This window comes from Barbatula barbatula (assembly GCF_947034865.1).
Source record: "Barbatula barbatula genome assembly, chromosome: 8".
NCBI classification, from domain to species: Eukaryota; Metazoa; Chordata; class Actinopteri; order Cypriniformes; family Nemacheilidae; genus Barbatula; species Barbatula barbatula.
This window is the reverse complement of record NC_136771.1, coordinates 17,261,642-17,286,815: the sequence shown is the minus strand read 5'-3', so window position 1 is coordinate 17,286,815 and position 25,174 is coordinate 17,261,642. Positions and strand designations below refer to the sequence as shown.

Below are 25,174 nucleotides of genomic sequence, written 5' to 3'. Positions count from 1 at the left end.
AACCCCCTTTCTAAAAAAGTGCTGTTTTTAGATCAGAGCAGAGGCGCTGTAAACAGAACAGGAACTTACCTGCATTAATCTTATGCAATTATAGCACAAAAAAGCAATTACAGGCTTGACCCACAGAAGGGACGATGATCAATTTGTGTGCACTTGCCACAGCAGCTGGCGACTTTAGGAATGCTAGCAGACTCAAATACAACAAAGACTGCAGGTTTTTGTTCAACAATTCAACTGCTTCAATTTAGTAACACTGTTCAATCCTCCCTAAGAATAGACCTCAGACCTATTATTTAAGTAAACAACTACAATAGCGAGTTTTAACAGTGTGAGAATAATAAATGATAATTATCTTTATTTTTTATCAAATTGTGAATCTACACTACATCTATATGCATATCTACACTATGATTGAAATTTAAATTGGATTTAAAGCCATTATTGTCATTGTTCAGCTCTACATACGGCAAAATTAGGAATGCTGCTTCTGCTGGTGTTTACGAAAAACATCAAACTAAATAATAAATTGCTGTTGTCCTTCTGAAACCTTGTATCTCCATGTTTTGTGATTTCGATTTTTTGCCATAATTCGTATTATTAGTCACCTTTTGCGTTTGTCACAGGGTTTTGCAAATACCTGACCAATAAAAAGTATTCAAAAATGCTTGTCAGCTTTGACAACACAGTATTGAACCATTTAAAAAAATACAGTGTTTTTTTACTTTTCCTGAAAAACCGTGAATTTGGATATCCAAGGTTTCAGAAGGACAGCAGCTAAATAAAAGTTAACCATTTTTATCATCATAAGAACATTCTTGTGCATTTGGTAGCAGTTTATGTTGTTTTTTATTGGATATTAATGCAAGTCATTCTGTATCTGTAAAATAAATTAACAAACGTTAATGTGAATATTTTGTTCTTTTTTGGGTCTTCTTCATTCTTCAATTTAAAATGACAAATATGATGCTTTATTAGCAAATCCCTTCATTATGTGAAATATTTCGCACATTTTGAATTGAATGAACTTTTATTCTTTAAAGGTGAAGTGTAAATGATTGTTCGTCAAAGCAGCTTTGTTTAAGTAAGCACACCCTGAGAACTAAAGTTAAATTCCTGCACTTCTCACTACGTAGCACAGCTGCGCCCCCAAGTGTACTAAGACTACAATGCAGGAAGTGAGCACAAATAGGGCATTTTTCCCATGAGCTGGCACCCAAACCTGCAGTTGAGCACAAAATGACTTCACTCTGCTGGGAACAGCATCCGTATTACAATATCAACAGAGCATCTTAAAATAGACGTTTCTGAAACTAGAAGTACTAAAAGCTCTCGAGAACATTAAGGAGGCAATTCAATCTGTAAATAAAAGTATGAACGGAGGGGTCTGGCAGGGAAGGAAAATCCAGATTCTAATCTGAGACCTCTGGATGATTATACAGAGTAATAACAGTCAGGTTTCTGCAGAGAGAAACCAGTGGATCACTGCTGGTACAGAGAGGGAGAAAACAGGGAAAGAGCGAATAAAAAAAGGAATAAGTGTACAGTCTTACTGCACAGGGATCAAGAGAAAACCTGCAGAATGGTGGGTCTAAATGAGTGGGGGACTTCTGGAAGAAGAGGCATTGTCCCATTTTTGTTTCAAGATAAAGCAGGTAAAAAACGAATAATAAAATACAAAAATCTTTGCATTATTAGCTGCACAAAGAATTGTGGGTCTGATTTTCAAACATACTGATAAAATGCACCCTGAATGCAAACGCATGAAAGTGAAATGTAAAGAATATTTAGTGGCTGTATTAATATATTATTAATCCAATTTGTATTGTAGGTGTTTTTATTAAGAGTTGCATTATTACACTATAATTGATCATTTGGTTTGATATTATTTACACTTTTATTTTTATATATTTCACTTTCATAAAATAGCACTTTAAATACAAACTTGAGCAAATTTCAGTTTGTTAAAAATAAAAATGATGTACAAATGATGTATGTAATATGCAATGAATAGGTTTCTGTTTACATTAAATATAAGGTCAATTGGTGAAATATTACCTTTTAACTCTAATCTCTTTCTTATGTTCTGTGGGTTTTTTTTGTGTGTGTATTTGGGTCCTGACCTTGGAGTGTGTGATGGAGAGTGTATCCACCCACACGCGCCAGCCACCCCACTCGTACTTAATGGCGTGATAAAGGAGGATGCGGAAGATGGCATACACCATCTCTGTGATCTTCTGCTCCTCGCTGTTCTTGGGGTTTATGAAGCACAGAGACAGCATCCATTCCTGCCAGACCGAGCACTGCAGCAGACTCCTACAGAAAATACACACAATATATACATTTGTATATTGATGAAGGCGAAAGCTAGGCTATGACACTGGGCACTGTGTTTTTGTATACACACTGTTTCTGGTCAAAAGGACTGTACTTATAAGTATAAATTAGTAATGAAAAAGCTAAAAATGTATTTCTGAAAATCTAATCTTTAGGTGTAGTTACAACCAGCTGTGACTTGACAATGTCTATAACATGCCTCCTTTAAGCTACACTGTGTCCACATATTTAACAATCATTTAGGGGGAAATTTGAGCAAAATCTGTCAAAATGCTCTTTTGGGATGCATTTGGAATATGTGAAAACGATCTGAAAATACATAAAACAAATTAAAAAAACATATATTATGTAAAAACATACTGCTTTTTTAAATATACATTGTATTAGTACTACATTTGATAAAAAAATAAGAAAAATAGAAGGCAAGACTTTAAATTAAGGACATACAAAAAACATAATGCCTTTCAAAAATAAAAAAATATGCATTTTCTGTTAGGGTTACACTGTGGGTAATGGTTAGAAATTATAATAAGCTGTATATAAAAATACAGAAAATATTTAAATAAAGGACCTTAACTGACTGCTAGTAACACCAAGTGCATGTGTGCTTGCATGCACGCGTTTGTTCTCACCTTCGGTTCTCTTTGCTGTTGTTGAAAAGTTTAATCATGTCCGAGAGGAAGATCCGTCGTACCTCCATGCTCTCGGCTCCTGGAGGAACGTTCTTCAGAAGCGCAGCCATCACCTTCAGGATCTCTGAAAGGATACAATATTTTGTTCCTTTGTTTTGTGACACACTATTCATTGGGTGCAAGTTCATATTTTTTGACAGCCTTCCAGTTATAAAAAACACAACACTTGCCATAAAACAAACACTTGACACACAACTGTACAAACAGTTGACACACTCAAAACACAGTTATAAATCCTCTAACAAAAGCTTCCCTTCAAATCAAATGGACGAATCTCTATTTTGCGCCAAAACATTTGCGCACATAGTCAGAAAATAACAGAACGTAGATATTTGAGCGGGAATAAAGGTATGCTCTTCATCATAAGGTTGGTATTGTCTATTAAAAAAAGTCGACGGCCAACGTCGTAGCTTCCTGGAACGGAGCGTTAGCTTAAACAGAAAAGATTGGTTGTTTAGATGAATTATCTAGACAATGTCAGCATGCATTAGGTTGAGAAGAGGAGCTCAAGTTTCAGCCGTCACAGAGAGTTTACAGCGCCACGGCATCTGTAACCAATGCTCTCGCTTGTTCCAGCAGAATTGTGTTGTTTCTACGCCTTACTCACTCAAATTAGAGTCACTGAACCTTACCAGTAGAAAATTACCTTTGCATGTATCTCTGAGCTTTCCTGTTTTTTCACTCTGCAATCACCATTTGGTCCTGGCTTGTCCCAGAGTTTAATTTAAGAGAAACTTTAACTTCCCTGGGTTTGTTTGATTGGCTCTGACATGGCTAAAGACTGCAATCACAGCCATTTAGAGGCTTCAACACAGATCAAATCAAGGAGACACAGAAGAAAGCTGAAACCGTGTTTGCTCTCAGATCATGTATGAGATGACCTTGGATCGGAGTCCGCTGTCTGCCTTCTCCATCTGTTTAACCGCGATCTGCGACTCGCTCGTCGTGTTGGTTCTTCTGACGGGCAAGCGGTTTGTGTACATGGTCACATCTCCGTGTAAATACAGCTCTAATCAGTTGCTGGCAGTATATGGGAATTAAGCTTTGTTAAGTGAAGCCGCGATACGGATCGGTATACCATATTAGTTTCACTATTTAAATTAAAACCAGAGCGTCTGATGGCTCCGGCTGGATTTAAAGGAGACATATGCAAAATTGAGCATATTCTGAAAAAGACGGTCTCGCGAAGCGCGGGCTTTATTAAACCGGTGGGTGAATAAAAACAAGGTGCGAATAATAGTTGCAACTCTATAGCAGCGGTGGGAAGTTAATTACTTTTTAATGCGTTTATCATCTGAGTAATGGTGGCCATCAAATGAACTTCATTTGTCAGAGGAAACCGTATACTTCACCATTGGTTGCAATGAAATGGCTGTTTGCAAGCACAAAATTAACAGAAAAAATTGTCCGAAGGGAAAATAGGAAACGAAAAGATAAATGCCATTAAGTGCCATTATTGAACTATAAAGTAAAAAAACTAATATTGCAGAATTGTGTATGAGTTTAAGTCTTCATTCAGAGTCGAAATTAAGAGGCCATTCTAAAACAATTTCAGAGAGAAATTAAAACCTATAAATAGTACATTTGCATCTGGTCACTAAAAAAAAATATTTGCATTTATTCACAGAAAATCGAAACAGGACAAACTCGTCAAAATAAATGCAGCATTTGCAGATCTTGAACATTGCAGAGAGTTCATATTCAAGTTTAAACGACACAATACTAATGTTTAACATGTATTTTAAGACCAATCAAAAAACGATTGACTGAACAAATGTCTTTCACATTGCTGTTGGGTGAATTACTGTCACCCCTGAGGTTGAAATTCAACAGACACTGAACCAGAATGACCACAATACATGAAAAAATGCTGATTAAACTGGAGTGATCTGGAGTGGTTCTTTTCACAGCTGTATGTGTGCGGATATTCTCAGTGGTGTTGTTTGAAGTAACTCACGTGGGTTTTGAATCTTGACTGTGGAGTCGGGGTCTGGATGCTGTTTGTGAATGACCTGAGTACAGATTTGCTCCGTAAGAACCTAGATACAGTGACATATAACTGGTTATTTACTGATATCCAGCACAACAATTCTAATCTCTGATACTATAATTACTTTAAAAACAGCAGTTCATATGTAGTACAGCAGTACAGTTTTTTTAGTGTCCTAAAATAGCAAGTTAAATGAATCTAGATTTTCACCAGACGTTATTTACATGTTTACATAGAAGAGGATTTGTACTGTGAGAATGACTTATGATAGTCATGGAAGCATCAATCAAATTGCTAAAACACAATTTTCGGTTAAAAGAGTAAGTTGTGTAGTTGCCAAATATTCTGCAGATGTGTCTTATGGTGTGACAATGTAGAAAACAAACTGTGAATAATCTGAAGCACGAGCTATAATGCCTAATTTTTGTTCCTCTAAACCAGTGGTTCTCAGAAAATGTTTTTAACTGAAAGGCTCCCTTTGCGCCCCCCCCAAATAAAACGTATAATATTACATTTTTTGGTCTTGTTTTTCTGATGTTTGATGCAAAAAAATGTAGGATTAATTTCTATATTATATAAAATACGACAAAATCTGTGGCCCCCCTGGGTCATTGGGAACCACTGCTCTAAACCAAATATATTGTTCAATTGCTCAAAATTACACGGAACAACCGTGTTAAACCAAGTTCTGGTGCAGACATTTTAACGATAGAAACTGACCTCAAACAGCACATTGTATGTTGTGACAGTGAACTGGTTGGAGTGGAGCATCAATCGCTCAGTGAGCAGCGAGAACAGGCCGTGACCCAGCATGACTTCCGACTTTCTCCTAAAAACACATGGAATACGAAAAAATCATCCCAAAGCAACATTATGATCTACTTCGAATGCAGCCAGGACCCCAACAGGGCATAACTGCAGCCCAGAGCTTCTGAAAAATATCTTCACAGTCACGGAATGAAGCTGCATCCATTTTAAAAGCACTTGGCGGTCAGATTCCTTGTGGGGAAAATTCACATGAAGCAAATGGGATCTTAAAGGAAAGTGAACTTATCTATCAAAAACCACAGAACCAGAATTTGGAAAAATACAGCGTAAATATTTCCACGCTGGATGAGTTAATAGGCGAGTGAGGGTTATTTGTTATCAAAACATGGTAACTGAATAGACAGTTAGACACACATAAAAAAAATATTCACTTGTTTTGGGAAAAATAGTATATTTTATAAAAAGATAGTACTTGACATTTTGTTTTGAGATCTTTTTCTTCTAAACATAAACATGCAAACCATCCTGACTGTTTTAATTAATTAATAAAATAACAATTTATTTGAGACTTCATTTCCAATATTCAAGCTCCAGCAGTGACTTACTTTGGTGACAAATATTTGAGAAAGTAGCCCAAGACTTTGATCGCCTGCACGCGAATTCCTTCACTTTTGGATGCCAGGAGCTTAAAGATGACCCTGTGTCATTGAGAGAATAGTATGTAAAATATAAAATGACTAATAAAGTAAACAAAAATCTGAATAGTGTAAAGTACATGTTCATACATATGTGATATAATACAGTACAGTTGAAGATACTTAACCTAACAACAATTGTATCGTGAAATATATTTATTCAAAAGTTTATACAAACATATATATATACAAATACCTGCTAATACGAAAATATGCATTACAAAATTAAGCAATAATATTAACACCGAATGTATGCATCCTAAAGGGACTCTCTCAAATACAGATGGTTTCGAACAGGTTGATGAATTTTCTTTTTCAGACGTTTCCTCTGTATTTCTTTCCGACCGAGGAGGCTCAGTCAGCTGCGTTCACATATCTCACAAGGGTGACGTGTCGCTTCATATGTAACCGAGACCATTACACTGTCTCCATATTCAAATAAATATGCCTATATCCTTCTGGAGCTGGATTTGATGGAAGTGTGATTTGAACGGCGTTGTCAGTTTCGAAATGAAAGTGAGGCCCTCTGTTTTATCGTGACGAGCCGTCCAGACGCCCCCCGCTAGCGTGCACATTTAACCCCGTGGCTGTCAGTGAAACTAGCATGTCTATAAAGGCTTTGGAAATGTTCATGTCTCTATTTTAGGAGTCCAGTAGAGCAGCATAGGTATCAGATGAACCCATGAAAGTGTTTTTATAGCTTGCTTTAAGCAAGAGGTACTGCAGCCTTCTGTCATTCCATAGAGATGAATGCAAACCAAACTTTTTTCTTTTAGTGTTACAAAGGTTTTAATAAACACGTGAGATCAATAATGAGCGAGGGCAGCTGATCCTTGCATAGATGAGACAAAACATTTGTTTAAACTAGAAAGTGTAGTGTCTTGTTGCCAGGGGCAACAACTGCAGCCTCACCGTATTCCGTCCCTCTGGTCAAAGGCTTGAACCATTGAGCCAGGATGCTCGGACATCAGAGCTACCAGAAGCTGGAGAACGTCCATCAGATTATCATCCTGGAAAAAATGCTTGGTATTAACACTTCACAAAAAGCTAAAAAAGAAGCAGGTTCCACAAAGACAAAATTCAGACAGCTTTAAGAAAGACTTTTGGGTGAGTAAATGATGAAAGAACATCACAAAAACATTTGTTATAAAAAATAATAAAAGACAAGAAAAAACATAATCCCACATTAGCGGTTAAACACTTTCTTATACTGGTTATTATTTAGCACCAGTGGAAACGCTGTAGGATCATGGTGCCATCTGGTGGTAGTTACACGTCATGTGCAGTACAGTACAGTGTAATAAGAATGACATAGAACTGGTCTCTGCAGGATAACTGGACATTAGATAATAACTGACACAGACAGAAAATAGTTTGTTTTGAGGGGTTTCTGTACCTCATGCAATGTGAGCAGGTAGTTGAGAATACTCTGTAGTTCATCTTCCTTTATGCCGTGATCCTGTATTCACACATGAAAGAGAAGTATGCGTTTCTTGTGCTGCACTGAATCGATTTATCCAGTTTGCTATTTGTGTGTTTACTCTACTGTACCTTCATTATGAGCTGTTTGACAAACAGCAGCATGAATGCTCGGAGAGAGTGAATCTCCTTCTGATTGGGTCTTGGGCCATCTATACACAAGCACATATAATATGAGCCATGAAATACAACAATAATTTAAATATATATATATTATTATCAATAATAAAATAATATTTAATTCAATGTTTAACTAATCAAAACCTTTAAGATTTTTTTTTGGAACAGTTGACAAAGAAGGTTGACATTTGGTTTATTTCATAACAGGTGGCCTCAAAAAGCAAAATGTAAATCTGGATCTATTGCCTTGTAACGGAGAGAACATATTTTTGCTTATTGAATCCTTTTTGCTCTGAAATCTGTTTCTTAACTTAATAGAGTTGTGTGTAAATGTAAGCAGTCTGTAAAGTTGTAAAGCCGAAAGTGAACGAATAACAACGTTTTTTGCTTGGGGATGTCGACTCTGTTTAATGCTCGCCTACGTTCCATTTGCAACACTGCACGCGGTAGATCAATCACAGCAGACTAGACCATCTGACCAATCGGATCAGAGTAGGCTGACAGAAAGGAGGGGATCAGACAGATGAATCGCCGAAAGAATCATTTGAGAGTCAGTCACATTACATCTAATGCTACTTTGGTTATTACTGTATGTTATATACAACCAATATACCAAATTATACAAAAACGAACATATTGTCAATTAAATAAAGACATAATAGTAATGTGAACTGAATAATAATAATAATTATAATGTAAAACGAATAATAAATGTTTCATTAATCCAATGTTTAATTGATCCAAATCAAGAATAAATAAACCTCAAAAGAGCTAAATGTGAGTCTGGAACAATTTTCTTGTAGATAAAGAGAGATGTTTTTGTCTATTTTGCTTTGTAACTTAAAGCCATATAAAGTAACCTTGAAGTGTTTAATAAGACCTCATTTAGATTTTACTGTGGAAATGACACAGGGATCTTTCAGGGACAAAGCTACAATCACAGACATTAAAATACAACTTGCCTATTGTTGGGTAAAAAACCTCCCTGTTATTTCTATCTAGAAACGCTTACAGTATATTGAAACTAATTATTCACAAAGCTAAAAGAGCAATTAGCAGACATGAATAACACAGAAACGGATAAAGAAAAAATAAAAATATGTTTACTTATCCCAGAGAGACTTTCATTAACCAAGTTATAAAGTCATTCGTTTAAACACACACTGCTTTAAAGAGCTCAAAATCGACCTTTCTCGACCCCGATCTTGTCTGTTCTTATGAAGTGTTGAGAAGTTGCTTCTCTCTTACCGAGACCCTTGGGTGTGATCCCGCTGCGGTCCAGTGGGTTAACAACCCAGTAGAAATACTTGAGAGTGTGCATGACCTGCAGTACCGTTCCGACTCTGCGGATGGCGTTGTAGATGGTGACGGTACTGATGAATTCAGTTGCTAGGTAGGTGTAAAGAACCAATTGCACCTGTCGGGGCAGCAAACCAGTTTCAATTACTGTTAAAAACAAAGTGCATAGACTACTGGTTTAATGACTTCTATTTGCTTTCGATGAATTTGAGTGAAATGTACTTTAGCTGGGGCGTGGATCCAGATGGTGGGGTTGAACAGGATGTGGTCACAGAGCTGTTTCAGCAACAAGACACCAGTGGGTAGGTTGCTAAGGTAACGGGCAAAGGCAAGGACTATGTCCAGCACGGGTCGGGTCACGTGTACTTTGGAAGACTGAAGAGAATACAGCCAAAAAGCATAAATGTTAAAACAAGGTGCCTGTTTATCTCGTGTATCTACTTATCACAAATGAGCTGTCCATCAGTTTCTTGGCTGCTAAAAATGAAAATGCTCTTGGCGAAAGCATTTGAATATAAACTGCAGCTGTGCAAAATGGATTGTACTGCATGGACTGTAATGAACCAAACTCACTTGGAATTCGGACAATTTCTGACATGGACAAATCATACAGAACAGACAAATCACTCAGAGTAATATTAATTTCTTCCTTCATCTTCCCTATTGTGTTTGACAAAATGATGAATTGCATTGTTACTCATATTTGTATATCGTATTACTTTTCCTAACTTTGTCAAGTCGCTGGACATTTCATGGCTAAAAGACTCTATAGTTCATGACGCTAGAAATTGCTTTCTTTGTAAATGAATATGGTGTTTCAGTCAAATTCTCATTTCAGTATCTGTCAACGTGAAAAAGTCTTAACTGGTATTCATATACGAATTCCTATATTGAGTTTAGTTCAAAGATCTAAAAGGGAAGGAGCTTTTTCCACTTGTGTTAAGTTTCATTAGCAGGATTGAAACCATTTCATTCATACACACCATAATGAAAGAACTCACCTTCTCCAGTGAGTAACCTATGACGAGAAAGCCCTTGCAGGCCAGCACCTGCTCTTGCATAGCAACGGAGCCCTTTAACAGCTCCATCACGAATGACAGTAGTGTGCAACTGTGAAAATATATATAAGGCAGGTCAGCATTAAACAGTCAAAAAACCTATAACATATAGTCCTATAGGGGTGCAATGATATATTGATGGAAATTTGTATGCGTACTTTATTTATTATAGAGCTATTGTGATTTTTGTTTACAATTTGAGGTGTATATAATCCTATAGACCACTTTGGATGACGTAAACAATGCAGGTTTAACGCTGTTCCAGAAGAACAACCAACAGAATACGTATAACCGATTTAAAAGAAATATTTTTAAGATTCAATTGTACATATTAGCTTAAAATATTAATAATAAATAAATAAGTAAAAACTGAAGAAAGTTCTTCTGGACCAGTGTTTACATCTGGTAAAGTGGTCTATTGGTCGAGCTGCCAACCTGTGACCAACAGATGTGACATAAGTTTTAAAGGAACAGTTCACCCGAAATAAAAAAATCTGTCTCGATTTCCTCACCTCGAAGTTGTCTCAAGTATGTGTAAATTTCTTTGTTCTGTTGAACACAAAGTGTTTTTGAAGAATGTAGGAAAGCAAACAGTTCTGGGATACTTTGACTACCATCGTCATTTTTCTTCTTTGGTAGTCAATGGTGGCCAAGAACTCAATGGTTGCAAGCATTCTTCCAAATATATTTCTCAATGTTAATTAGGACAAAGACATTTATACAGCTTTGGAACAATAATGACAGAATCTTTAATTTTGGGTAAGCTGTCCCTTTTAGTCACCATTTTACTCACGCTTGTGCACTTACGACTAGAAATAACAACCAAAATAATGAGAAGAGTACCAGCAAAGTTGTCTATGCCTTGTGTTTTTGTTTTGTTATCATTAAATAGAGGGTATGCAGAGACGTCACTATCCCACATGAACACGCCCCCTTGAGTGCCAGGACATGTTCCCCTGAGTGGTAAAACACGCAGCAAAATAGAATAGGAGAAACAAAGAATCTGGGACTTAAACACGCAATTATTGCTGAAATGATAAGCAACCGGATTTGACGGTGATCCTTACGGCTTCGCTGCGACTTACAAAGGAATCAGGTGTTCCTTGACACTGAAATGTTGCGCGGAATTGCGTTTCCTGATATTGTAAGCAGTCATTTTAAGTGTTTTGCCACCCAGGAGGGCACGCTCCGGAGTGCTCATGTGGAGTTCACGTGCTAAAGTGACGACACGTCCACATTTGTTAAGTTCCTGATGGGGAGAGATCTAGTGAAACTGGACTGAATATTGGATCTATCAGATCTGCAAGCCATATCCATGGTTAGATCATCGCTGATGCCATAATGTAAATAAATTGCGAATGACTGTGTATGAGTGACGAGAGGGAGATTTTCGACAAACATTCACTTTTCCATCCTTTGGTATTTCATTTAAATGGCATGTTTGCGCAAAATTACACATAATGTAGCACAAGGCCTCCCTAAAGCCCAAAACAGGCTAATGGTTTGGTACCATGAGAAAACATCTCCTAAAAAATGGGCATTGTGTGTCTATTGGGTCTTAACAACTCAGGGTGAGAAGTTTTTCCTGGCTGGGCTAAAACCAAGGACTTCTTTTCCCCACTGAGAATCCTTTTGCTAATTTTCTCCCCCCCCCCAAGCAGAACTGATGTGTTCTCACCAGACGGAGGTGTCCAGCTCGTCTCCAGTGTGCTGGAGGTAATCCAGCTGTGCAAACAGGGGAAAGAGCACTGGAACTCCTCCTACCGAGTGAATGGCGCTCTGGACCGAGTGAGTCACCACAGCCTTGACGTCCTGAAACACAGAAAGCCTTGACGTTGCATTTGTTTTGTAATTGTATGTTGTCTTACTGTGCGTTGTGCAGTTGCCCAATCAACAAAATTTGCGTTGTCATCCGACTGAATGGGAGAGTTGTTTCTTGTATGCATAATGTGGGAGCGCGAGGGAGGACAGGAGGGATAATGAAATAGACCAAGACAGCTGCGAAAGCCTTTATTACAGTGCCTATAATCAGACTACAACTATAACCGATGGCACAATAAAAAAGAAATCCCCCAAAAAACTATTTCATGTGTTCAATTTGTGAAGACATTATTAGAGTGTGCAAATCTTCTTTATCTGAGAAAATCATAGAAACGGTCTAGATTACTATGAACATAAAATATATATCGAATGTGCCCCCTACTGTACAATAGTGAAAATATGCAAAACCTGAAAAACGCGGTAATGGTTGGTAAGTTTTGCGTTATAAATGATGGCCGTGAAAGAGTTAAAAAATTGTATTCTTCGCAAAGTTCGATTAAACTAAATGTGGCATTAATCAGGTGCTACAAAGAAGCATACCTGTAGCATGAGAGCGTGTGGCGAGTGCACAAAGATGGAAGCGTTGTCCTTGGGCGATGACTCAAGACACAGCTGAGCGTCCGTGGCTCGGGGGTTATAGGTAAAGGCGATACAGGAGGACAGCTTTCCATCATAGAGCAGCATCTTATGGTGTTCCGCTAACATCAGGTCACTCTCAGCCTTGTGCTTGAACGTGCCCTGCATGAATAAGAGAGAGACTGTTAGACCGGACTGACCCACAGCAGATTAGATGATTATTAAAATGTTGCATCTCTGAAATCTGAACACCAGAACATATATGTAGAGAATTTGCATATTCATGAATTTTGAAAATGCTTATCCAAATCAACCTGCAATGCATTCAAGCTACTTTATACGTTTTACCATGATATGTGTTTATGATCTTGGGACTCGGGCGCAGAAGTGTTTGAGTAAAGCATGGAGACAGAAATTGATGTGAAAGACATAGCTGCCTGATGTATTTCAGTCAATAACCGTGTGATCAAAACAGCAGATGCCAAATCTAGGGCAAACCTGGCCTCTGAACAGAGAAATTAATCTCTTTTACAATTGTGAAATGGCACCTTGTATCCAGGTCCCAGCTGATAGATGGCCAGTATCTGAGCGGCGCTGAGAGCTTCGCTGAACAGATACACGGCCCCCATCTGACCGCAATACACACGGTTAGCGTCTGCCGTCTCAGACGAGCCCAGGAAACACTTGTCGTATGTCTGTGAAGAACAGAAAAAGGTTTGCTGTTTAAACATCTTGAAAATATGTCACAGTGCATAAAATGTACTAAATGCTGCTGGACAAAAGTTACCACACAATGCAATTCAGTAATGCACGCTCATAATGTTCTATGATACTTTATAAGCCAATATCAGACCTTTTTTGTACTACTACTATTTTAAATCAGGATTTACAACAGGAACAGCATTTCAAATTTACACTAATTCGGAATCTATTAAAACACATGAACAATATTTCAAAACTACAGTAAACAATGCATTTCTATTTGAATTATTTCGCACCATGCCAAAATGCAACGTATTAATCTTTTAAATCATAAATAAATTTGTTTTGGCACCAAATTCTTTTTTTTAATAATGTTACGCTTTTGCTCACTTCCTATCAGTGGAAACAGGTTATTAACAAAGTCCGTTTAGAGAAATCGTGCCACTCGGCAGCCATCTTTGCTACCCGTCTCCTGGCAGTTAGGGCCGTTATTAAATTATTCAAACAAGACGTGAATGGGAATACTGATATTTCTACATTCGCCAGCTAAAATCCCAATTAAACAACATATTTATAAACAACATTTAAAAATGATGTAAACTGTACCATAACGTTTGTTTCCTGTGATCTTATTGCGCTTAAAAACATTATGTTTCATGTTACTTTAGATACTACACATGCACAAAGCTTCGCTAAGGCGGCCATATTGAGTGTTGTGTTCATCCCCACTCATTTCAATTGCGGTGGAGCATCTTGTTTATATTAATATTTTTGTTATAAATCAGCCGTTTGTTTATTGAATGGATTACTCCCCATTAGAATGTATTAATTTTATGAATAACTTAACATGGTTTGTACTTCCACACCAACACAATATAAAAGCAATTAAGTTTTGCCTTTTTATTTATGAATACAAAAGGCTGTTATGTAAATGCAACAAAAAAAAGTGATGGCATCAATCAAACTTAACATTGAGCGACACTGCTTCAGTGTACGAACGAATGTCCTTGATACACAAATTCAAATTATTCAAATGCTTTGAATTAAAACAGCACTAGAGATAAAAGCCGAAGCTCCCAGCATATCTGCAGGTAAACCTTTAATAAGAGATAATAGACCACTTACATCACTTGTGCTGACAAACCAGGTGATCTCGCCATAGGATGCCAACTCTCCATTGACAAAGCAGCTAATTTCACTGTTCTTCCACCGATTATAGATGTGCACTATGGTCACCATATACCACTGTATAAAAACAAAATCAACAATAAACACGACTAACCAAATCTGAATGGCATTTACATTATATGGAAAAATACTATCTGTCAGCAAACTTCTGCATTTGCCTCATGGGTCTGAGTCTTTACTTTAACTACGCTTAAGAGACCCTGGTCTTTTAACACCCTCTGGCAACAATCTCACCCAGATCATCTTGAATTTCTATTAAATGGTGGCAAAAGCCAATGAAGGTGCTTATCCTGTAGGCAAGGCCTCTCTAGAGGGAGCATAATGGAACAGACTCCAAAAATAGGCCAAAACATACCCTATATTTTAAAGTAGACGCACATTGATTTTTTCCAAGCAGGGAAAGGATTTGGTTTCTTCTTGCAAATCCTCAGGTATGACTTGGCCTCAGTACAGACCCGCCATCTAACTTTGCAATCCTTGATACACTATACACTTTATATAATCTCTACCTCAATGTGGTAAGTTAAGAAGGACACACAAGGTGATTCATACCTTCTGGGGTTTAAAGTCGTACTTCACGCAATGCTGGAAGCCTTTGGATTTGGACTTTAGAGAGGTCACAATTAGACAACCGCCCACAAAGTGTGCAGAGTAACCCAAACCTTTGTTGGTGCGGAAGCTAGAGAAAAGAGAAACAGACACTTCCTCTTACTTTAGAAAACAGCTTAAATAAAGGCGCTTCATTTAGCATGTCAAGGTTGTGTGATCATTGTTTGTGTCTGACCTACCAGTAGAGATAAGGCTTGTCCTTGTCAACGTTGATGTTATTGATGGGGTCCAGGCGCAGCCAGGTGTGGAAGGTGAAGCCATTCTGGTGTGGCCACTTTGCAATGGGAGGAAGAGCAATGGCCTGACGATACATAAAGACAGTTTTGTCATTAAACGGCATGATCTTAACAAAAAAAAACATTTGAAGTGAAGTTTCTACATTTTTCCGATCACCCATGTTGAGAAGTATATGTGGTGAATACGCTACAATGCATCCTGGGAAGGATGTGTGTGTATGTGTGTACACCGAAGACTTCCTGTTAAATTAGTGTGTTGTGAATAAAAAGGAAGGTGAACGCAATGTTGTTTTTTCCAGAAGCCAACATCCTTGCTCTACAGGAATAACATCTAAACACTAAACGGCAACCAATCATGGCATTTCCTGACTTTCCTTTGGCTCTGTTTCAAGTAGACACCAACAACAGGACAGCTAACACACACACACATTCCTAATGACCGGCATGGTTTGCTTTTACATATAAACATGCAAAAACATACGCAGGTGGATGGAACTTTTCAAAGACATCTATCTGCAATGCATCAGAAAATGGTACATATAGACTGCATGCTCCACCAGAGGTGAAACTTTTAAATGTGTGTAAGCTGTTATCCAAGAGTTTTAACTAGACTCTAATGTTTTTATCCAAAACACAAGAGCAGTTTCTTTCAACAAATATGTTTCTCATTGAAACAGATAAAATATTCACTGCTTTCTTATTCTTAAAATTCCAAGGTTTTTGTTTTATGAGCGTTTGGACACATGTCCCAGCCATCTTTATTCCTGAGAGCAGATAAAAAGTCCTGTGAGTATTCGACATTCCAGCAAACCTTCATAAGTCACATGACTGGAGGAATGCCTGAATGCGTGAAAGATCATCAAACGAAGACTTTCAAAGTATCTTAATGTAAATTTGAAACAATTCAGTACATGTGTGGGCGTGTGAGTAAATGGAGGAGAGAGAGATTCATTGTTTAGGTTTCCTGGCATGAACACTTTTCTTTCTTCATTTTGCCTTAAATAAATATTTACTTGTGTGAGAAAAGTTTAGTTAGGTAATTTAAACTATAGTAACAAGTACTGTACTACTGTACTTATTAGGTATTTTGCATTTGCTTGAAGGAAGGTTTAGATCATTCCTCTTTATAATGTGTCACAGCACTGGTTGGTTAATGAAATACATATTCTTCAATTTAACTTTTTCTAAAAAATTCCAGAAAAGAAATAAGCCTGAACATTTGATCCTGTTCACAATAAGAATGTTTTAAATTCAAAATAAATGTTTTCACAAGATATACTATAAAAGGTGGAGGTGATAATCGAGATTAAGGTTACAGTCAGAAGGATAAAAACTGGTGTTTTGATGTCGGGGTCTCACCGCAGCGCTCTTCCCTGGGAAGCTGAAGAACGAATCTGGGCCATTTCTGTGAGCCATGTACTTCAACACAGACAATAGCTTGACAGCGTGGGGTGGCTAAAAGAAAGCAAAAACATTTAGACACACCCACAAGAACACAAAAAACAACATAACATTTCTGCATATTGACTTCAATCTGAATTCAATCAAAATGTCGGCAAGATTGAACTCAACATATGAGGCTATTAGACTGCTTGGCAAATCTTCTGATCTTCCTAAGGTAAATCCATTCTACATTGTTTCCCCAAGCCAATATGTATGTGGTCAATCACGACCAAGCACATCAGACAACGGAGTCATAATAATGGCCTCTGCCTGTGGGTTATGAGCTATAGAGATGCGCTGTCGTATTTCTCTGACATGTTGATTGCAGGTTCTGATCAATGGCACTGCTTCTGGTCCCTAGTGCAGAGAAAGAGGCTAATGCATCAAACCCTACTTTATTTCCACTAACATCTCCTTTACCTACCTGACCGAGAAGAACTGAAATAATTGTGTCTTTGCTTTTTTGTGTGTCTCTTTGAAATACTACATATTAAAGATGCACCGATATATCGGCCAATAATCTGTATCGGTCAATAAAAGTGATTTTTAATATTATCAGCTTAATGGTTTAAAAACAGCCGATGATCAGGGCTGATATATCCTGTCAATCAAAAGAGGACAGGAAAATGCAATGTCTTAGTGCACTGTATATAGAAAATGTTAAGAAACATCACCAGTTTGATGTTCAATATTAATAGCAGGGATGCATGATATGTTATTGGCCAAATCAGTATCGGGTGATAAATCGTCATTTTTAATCTGTATCGGACCAATTAAGGCATGGTCATGGTTAACTTGTCAAAAACCGTGTTGGACGTAAACCGTAGTATTCCTGTGGTCGATACACTCCCCCAAGGTTCGTATAGGTTTAGGAAAGATTTTTTTCAACATGAAAAACCGTTACGAAACTATTCTTAGTCCCTTATTGGGCAATTCTGCATGCCCACGGCAAGGCCAAAGAAATAGCCGTCCACGCATCAACCGACGAGCGATAGGAAGAACCGCTTACCATCAACATTGGCTGCACTGTGTCGAGATTGGCTGCGCTGTGGGCCTGCAGCTGCAGCTCGTTACTCTTGCGATAGTGAGAGAAGCTGAGGTGTTCTGTTCAAGGCCTTTCAGCGAAGGATGTTCTATAAACGGTAGATATAATGCTGGATTTGGAGATCTTTTTTAACTGATAGATGAAGCTAAAAGTTGAGGGACATTAACCGCATGCGGTAAGTGAAACTGAGTTTTCGCGGGCGTCATATGTTTTCAGAAATAATCATATGGCTGTATCTGTCTTTTATAAATGTAATCAAAGTAAAGACTCTACGGATATTTGAAGGGTACGACACTATTCTGTAAGTACTCAAGATTAACATGAGATATTCAGAAACTACCCGAGTTGCAGCCACTTTAATAAAATCAGACCGATATTTTATAGCCGATAAACCATGAATCATTTCTTCTGTTTGAACCACTTCAGCTGCACACTGCTCTATTTAATAAACATTAAACATGAAGGCTTGGTACATGATTTTAAGGGGGGGAAATATAACCTTGTTTTCCGCTGAAAATGTTTCTAATAAAATCAGTTGTTATTTTTGCCTTTTGTTTCAGTCTCACAAAAAAATATATAAAATGTGGATAAGGTATATCGGCCAATATATCGGTTATTGGCTTCCAACGTTAAAGAATTATCGGTTATTAGCCGAATTTGTATATAGGTGCATCCACATTTAATAGTTATTTTATGAATTAATAACATTCAGTTAAGAATAATATATGAATTTAATCTTCTGAATCAGTTTCGGAGTCAGTGGATCTGAATAATCGGCATATCGGTGGAGAAATCTAGTACATTTAGGTGCATCAAATATAAAAATTTTAAATGTATTACAAAGAGCACACAGCAACAAGAAATAGAATTTGGATCAAGAATTATTTTGTCTTTGGACATTGTGGCATAATGACTACATGACAAAATAGAAAATATCTGGAACAGCCGATATGAAGGATAAGATCATTACCCATTGGCCTTGTTCTCCTTTTAGTTTACTGAAGAACAGCTTAAACTCCTTTACTGTGATGCTGTAGCTGGCCAGCACACCCAGCATGTCCACCAACAGATCTGTAAAACACCACACACAAAACAGGTGAATGCTGCGTTAAAGACGCGGTTACTTAACTCAGTTCTTGGCTAGAAGTTTAGACTTTTTGTGATTATTTATAACAAAGCTGTGTTTGTTTTATATTCCTCTCCCTTACATAAGTGCCCACAAGTACAGGTGAAGGTCATATAATCATCAAAAAGTTGATTTATTTCACTAATTCCATTCAAAAAGTGAAACTTGTACATTATATTCATTCATTACACACAGCCCGATACATTTCAAATATTTATTTCTAATAATTTTCATGATTAAAACGGACAAAAGGAAAATCCCAAATTCAGTATCTCAGAAAATTAGTATATTACTTAAGACCAATACAAAGAAAGGATTTTTAGAAATCTTGGGCAACTGAAAAGTATGAACATTAAAAGTATGAGCATGTACAGCACTCAATACTTAGTTGGGGCTCCTTTGCCTGAATTACTGCAGCAATGCGGCGTGGCATGGAGTCGATCAGTCTGTGGCACTGCTCAGGTGTTATGAGAGCCCAGGTTGCTCTGATAGTGACTTTCAGCTCTTCTGCATTGTTGGGTCTGGCAAATCGCATCTTCCTCTTCACAATACCCCATAGATTTTCGATGGGGTTAAGGTCAGGCGAGTTTGCTGGCCGATTAAGAACAGGGATACCATGGTCCTTAAACCAGGTACTGGTTGCTTTGGCACTGTGTGCAGGTGCCAAGTCCTGTTGGAAAATGAAATCTGCATCTCCATAAAGTTGGTCAGCAGCAGGAAGCACTCTAAAACTTCCTGGTATACGGCTGCGTTGGACCTCAGAAAACAGTGGACCAACACCAGCAGATGACATGGCACCACAAACCATCACTGACTGTGGAAACTTTACACTGGACCTCTAGCAACGTGGATTGTGTGGCTCTGCTCTCTTCTTCCAGACTCTGGGACCCTGATTTCCAAAGGAAATGCAAAATTTACTTTCATCAGAGAACATAACTTCGGACCACTCAGCAGCAGTCCAGTCCTTTTTGTCTTAGCCCAGGCGAGATGCTTCTGACGCTGTCTATTGTTCAAGAGTGGCTTGACACAAGGAATGCGACAGCTGAAACCCATGTCTTGCATACGTCTGTGCGTAGTGGTTCTTAAAGCACTGACTCCAGCTGCAGTCCACTCTTTGTGAATCTTCCCCATAGTTTTGAGTGGGTTTTGTTTCACAATCCTCTCCAGGGTGCGGTTATCACTATAGCTTGTACACTTTTTTCTACCACATCTTTTCCTTCCCTTCGCCTCTCTATTAATGTGCTTGGACACAGAGCTCTGTGAACAGCCAGCCTCTTTTGCAATGACCTTTTGTGTCTTGCCCTCCTTGTGCAAGGTGTCAATGGTGGTCTTTTGGACAACTGTCAAGTCAGTAGTCTTCCCCATGATTGTGTAGCCTACAGAACTAGACTGAGAGACCATTTAAAGGCCTTTGCAGATGTTTTGAGTTCATTAGCTGATTACAGTGTCTTCAATATTTAACCTTTTCACAATTTTGGAATTTTCTGAGATACTGAATTTGGGATTTCCTTATAGTTGTCATTTATAATCATCAAAATTAAAAGAAATAAACATTTGAAATATATCAGTCTGTGTGTAATAAATGAATATAATACAAGTTTCACTTTTTGAATGGAATAGTGAAATAAATCAACTTTTTGATGATATTCTAATTATATGTCCAGCATCTGTATCTGGATGTATGATCTTGTGTAAGAATTATGGCTTGTCAACATTAACGTGTTCAAAATATTTAACGCCATTAAACTATTTAACTGGTATCCATTTGTTTTGTCTGCCTTTGTCTAGCATTCAATTATCTAATCACACTCTTATTCATGTACAGGCTTTTAAACCATTTAAGCGTGATTAGATTTTTGACGCGTTCAGTGAAGATAGACAGCTTCTAACTGTGGGATGTGTCTAAAAACGCAATGCAAGTTCCAGTCTGGTGTATACAGTTACGGGCTAAAGGCTGCGTCAGTGAATCTCTATCAGACAGCGCACCAATATTAAGTTCTCTTTCTTGCTTGAATAAATAAAACCACACAAGTCTGATCTGCGTTAAGAGACAGCCCTTAAAGGGGCATTCTGAAATCTACTGCTGTGACTACTGTCATTAATGTGTATCAAAGAACAAAAGAAAAGAGGAATTCAATGTTATGATCATAGCTCTCAATTATACTGTTGAATGGCAATAACTGATGTTAAAATAAATAACAATGTATCAATTTAATAGAAACATCAGTTGAAGTACTAATATCAGAATGTTGCCTTTCATTTAAATAATTATGCTGTTAAAGAAATCTGTTGTTTCTACAACAATTTAAAGATCAAATGTGAATGATTAGAATGTAAAAGTATAATTTAAAACATTAATGTTAAGTGCGATTAATCGATTGACAGCACGAGTTAAAATACTCTTGTGGCATGTAGTTGTGTATAAGACCAGGCACATTGCAACATAGATATCTACCAGGTAATATTAGATTGTGATCACCATGTTTAGGTTGATTTTGCAATAATTACCTTCTGCCTGTACTTACTATTGTCACTTGTATAGGTTTTGCTCAGGTCTCTAAACAGCAGCACAGCAGTTTTGCATGTGATACAGCATTCAGCACATTTGGTAACACATGCAAAGCTGTTCTGTTGTTGAAAGACTACAAGCACCTGCGATTGAACGCTTGTGTAAAGCTCCAGTACAGTCCAAAGCCAATGCTATCACAAAAATTGCATATTCACAATGTTAAGTGTACTTTATATGATGTCTCTATAAAGAAATCTTTATGAAACCTTGATTTGGAAACCACAGACACGGCTAACTGAGCACTGCGGTTGATTTGCTCTATCTTTTCTCTGCTATGTGTCAGTGCTGCCAGGCTAAACTACATGCTGCTTTCTGAGCAATGATAGATACTCATCAGCTGAGTGCGTGAGATTGTGTAATGACAACTTCTTAATAGAACTGTCTAATGAATAAAACCAAGATTAAAGGAATAGTTCACAAATCATATGATTGATCATTCATAATGCTTATGCCATATTAACCCACTGGATACAGATTATGTTTATGGTGTATGGCTTCATGTTCAATGGCATTACAAAGCTAGGACGAGAAATTATTTAACATGATTCTGATTGTGTTCGGCTGAGAAAAGGAAGTCATACACGCCTAGGATGGCATGAGCATGAGAAAATGAGGGATAATATACATTTGTGTGTGAACTTTTAGTAAGGGATATTTAAATTAGCCTGTTAAATTAATCTGTTTTTACTTCTAAGTCAAACCAGACATGTATGATTTTTATGCACAATACATCTTCTCAAAAGCTGGTAAAAATATTGAGATGCTGCAAAATTTGTCTTACCAGATTGAACTGGTATTGAATTGTGACTCGAAATGAACTTGTATCGAATTGTAACTGAAATATCGCGTGGTGCCTTAAGATTTTCATCCCCCCTTCCACACACCTGCGATCATAGCATCCACCCGGTCTATGCGCTGAAGCACAAGCTGGATGAGTCCGACCTCAGTGCAGGCCTGCAGGTTACATATGCTCTTCTTCAGCACTGCTGTGAACATGCTCCACACCTCCGCCTGGCACGTGGAGTCACACTTATCCAGCAGCTCCACCATGCAGATGATGCTCTCAGTCTCTTGAATGATGAAGTTCATCTCCAGGTCAAACTGCCCCCCGACCAACTGCAAAGAGACAATCAGGTTTGATGTCACAAATGGAATCAAAGCCAGAACTAATCTGAGCATTAGTCTATTGAGTTCAAATGAAAACTTTACCACACAACATCGACACATTTTTTTGAACTGGTTTGGCATCCTGTCACAGCATGCTGGCTTGGTTCCTGACATTAAATCCGGATAACCAAAACCTGGGCTTAAATTCATGCCCATCTTGTTCTGAAACATCTGTGTGTGGATGTAGAAAGGCTCTCTCTCTACGACTGGATTACTGGGACAGGATTTCCACTCTGTCCCAATACTGGCTCACTTTTAACCTAAAACATGGCAGTGTAATCCACCTGTTGTCACAGCAATGACAAATCTCTGGATATGAACGTTGAAATCTAATTTAACCCTGAAATGATGATATGATGGTCGCGATGTGAACACATTGCACACAAACAAAACAAACAACGAGGCAACATTTTTAAGAAAGCATTATGAGAAGAAACTTATCAGTGTATATTTCTGTTACAGACCTACATCAATCTCATAACTTCCTGCTGTAGGGAAAAACAAAGTGCTTCCCTCAAAGCTTTCTAGCAAACATTTGTTTCCATATGCAACCTGGTCTCATCTAAGCATCTTTATCGCTTTCAGGTCAAATATGAGACATTCAAAAAAAATCACAGCATGGAACACACATCTACTGTATTTATACGTTGGGGGCAGATCCTTACACAACACAAATAACGCAATTTTTGTCTATAAATAAAACGGTCCAGCTCATAAAAGCAATAACTGCTCAGTGTTTAATAGATGCTGGGATGCTTTTACTACTAAACTGTACTTTACAGCACATGATAAGAAAAACAAAGCAGATGTCAGGAGTGATGTTGTTGAAGTAAGCGCAGTCGTAAGGAGCTGAAGAGATTGCTGTCATTTACCAGCAGACAGGCCATGACCACAATTTGATCAAGGACTGGAAGCGGAGAATAAATCCGCAGCCTATTGGAAAGAAACTGTCCCATTAAAATGACTGAAGGTGGATTAAAGGAATGTGGGGGGGGGGGGTTCTGTCATTCTATAGCAAAAAAGGCTAACAAGGCAGGAGATAAAAGCCACGATCAGTCACAAACACACACATAGCATCTCAATGGCCTTGCAGTCAACCCCCTCCCTCTGTCAAGTTGCTATCGCTAAATGACAGATGGATTGCTCATACTTGCACAGAGATGGGGAAATATGTATATTAATGATAAAAAAGTTAAATAAATGGGTGAAAATGATTTTCATGCCTTTCTCATCCAGTTTGCCCCTTACAATAACCCTATCATCAGCACCCAACACTATACATCACCTCCTCCTGCGTTCACATTTGCATTCGGGCAAGAGGTGCTGATTGTGTTGTGTGAAACGGCCATCAAAGAGATATGCGGCCACCACGCAGATGATTAATGGACCTGACACCGTATTAGAGTAAACGCTGGTAAATGTGACTTTGAGGTGGGTTATCAGCTCGCACAGAGGGCACCGTGAAAAAGTGGAAGTGCCTGACTGCCAGGAGATCAGCAGGTAGACATACATGCCAAGGCTGGTTTCAAAGTCAAATTGTTCTGCAAAAACTGTATAGTTCCTCTATAGCAGTCATCCTCAATTGGCGGGGCGGATCTGGACCTCGAGACATAGTCAAATTTATTATTAGGCAATTTAGTTTGTTTAACGGAAAATCTCATCACACTCGCTCTCATGAACATTTATCTAATTGATCTTTTAACGCTATATCCCATAATCTATCTAGCCCAAACTCGCAACAGTAGTGCAGACATTTAAGTGACGTACCTCACCAGTAAGAGCATTGTGTTAACAACGCAGGGTTGTGGATTCGATCCCAGGGGATTGCACATACCTATATATAAATGTATAGGATAATGCAATGTTAGTCGCTTTGGATAAAAGCGTCTGCCAAATCTAAAATGCATAAATGTATATGACATTCAGAGCAAGAAAATGGAGTCACAACAGTAAACAAAATGGAGCAAGTATTGGTATTTGTCAGTCTGTTTATTGTTTGCTATTTGTCTCCTACCTTTAAATCAGATTTGTGATATTTTATGAACCAATCTGCCATAAACAATGAGCTTTTGTCCTCATAATATACATTAATAAATAACTGCAGACTCTGTGCTGCTGATTATGGCTCATTGAATGTGGATGCGACTGGAGTACAGTACTGTGCCATAGCATTAGCCTATAGCTGACAAACGAACAACGCAGCTGTGAAATAATAGACGTATCATGTGTGCGTGAAATATGAATCATGTGTGCGTGG

General features: G+C 38.0%; 1 protein-coding gene across 1 annotated transcript in view; it reads right to left on the bottom strand.

Moving 5' to 3' along the window:
• lrba (LPS-responsive vesicle trafficking, beach and anchor containing) overlaps window positions 1–25,174 on the bottom strand; it is a 193,011-nt gene that overhangs the window by 147,224 nt on the left and 20,613 nt on the right. The window contains exons 2-21 of the mRNA XM_079462381.1: window positions 22,635–22,866; window positions 19,026–19,126; window positions 16,927–17,022; window positions 15,511–15,632; window positions 15,275–15,401; window positions 14,660–14,779; window positions 13,381–13,527; window positions 12,797–12,994; window positions 12,114–12,247; window positions 10,379–10,487; window positions 9,600–9,752; window positions 9,327–9,495; window positions 8,031–8,110; window positions 7,876–7,938; window positions 7,392–7,489; window positions 6,390–6,482; window positions 5,737–5,845; window positions 4,984–5,065; window positions 2,967–3,090; window positions 2,121–2,313 (exon numbers count right to left, since the gene is read on the bottom strand). Of these exons, the coding sequence (XP_079318507.1) occupies window positions 2,121–2,313; window positions 2,967–3,090; window positions 4,984–5,065; window positions 5,737–5,845; window positions 6,390–6,482; window positions 7,392–7,489; window positions 7,876–7,938; window positions 8,031–8,110; window positions 9,327–9,495; window positions 9,600–9,752; window positions 10,379–10,487; window positions 12,114–12,247; window positions 12,797–12,994; window positions 13,381–13,527; window positions 14,660–14,779; window positions 15,275–15,401; window positions 15,511–15,632; window positions 16,927–17,022; window positions 19,026–19,126; window positions 22,635–22,866 (2,550 nt within the window). The remainder of the gene's footprint in view (window positions 1–2,120; window positions 2,314–2,966; window positions 3,091–4,983; window positions 5,066–5,736; window positions 5,846–6,389; window positions 6,483–7,391; window positions 7,490–7,875; window positions 7,939–8,030; window positions 8,111–9,326; window positions 9,496–9,599; window positions 9,753–10,378; window positions 10,488–12,113; window positions 12,248–12,796; window positions 12,995–13,380; window positions 13,528–14,659; window positions 14,780–15,274; window positions 15,402–15,510; window positions 15,633–16,926; window positions 17,023–19,025; window positions 19,127–22,634; window positions 22,867–25,174) is intronic.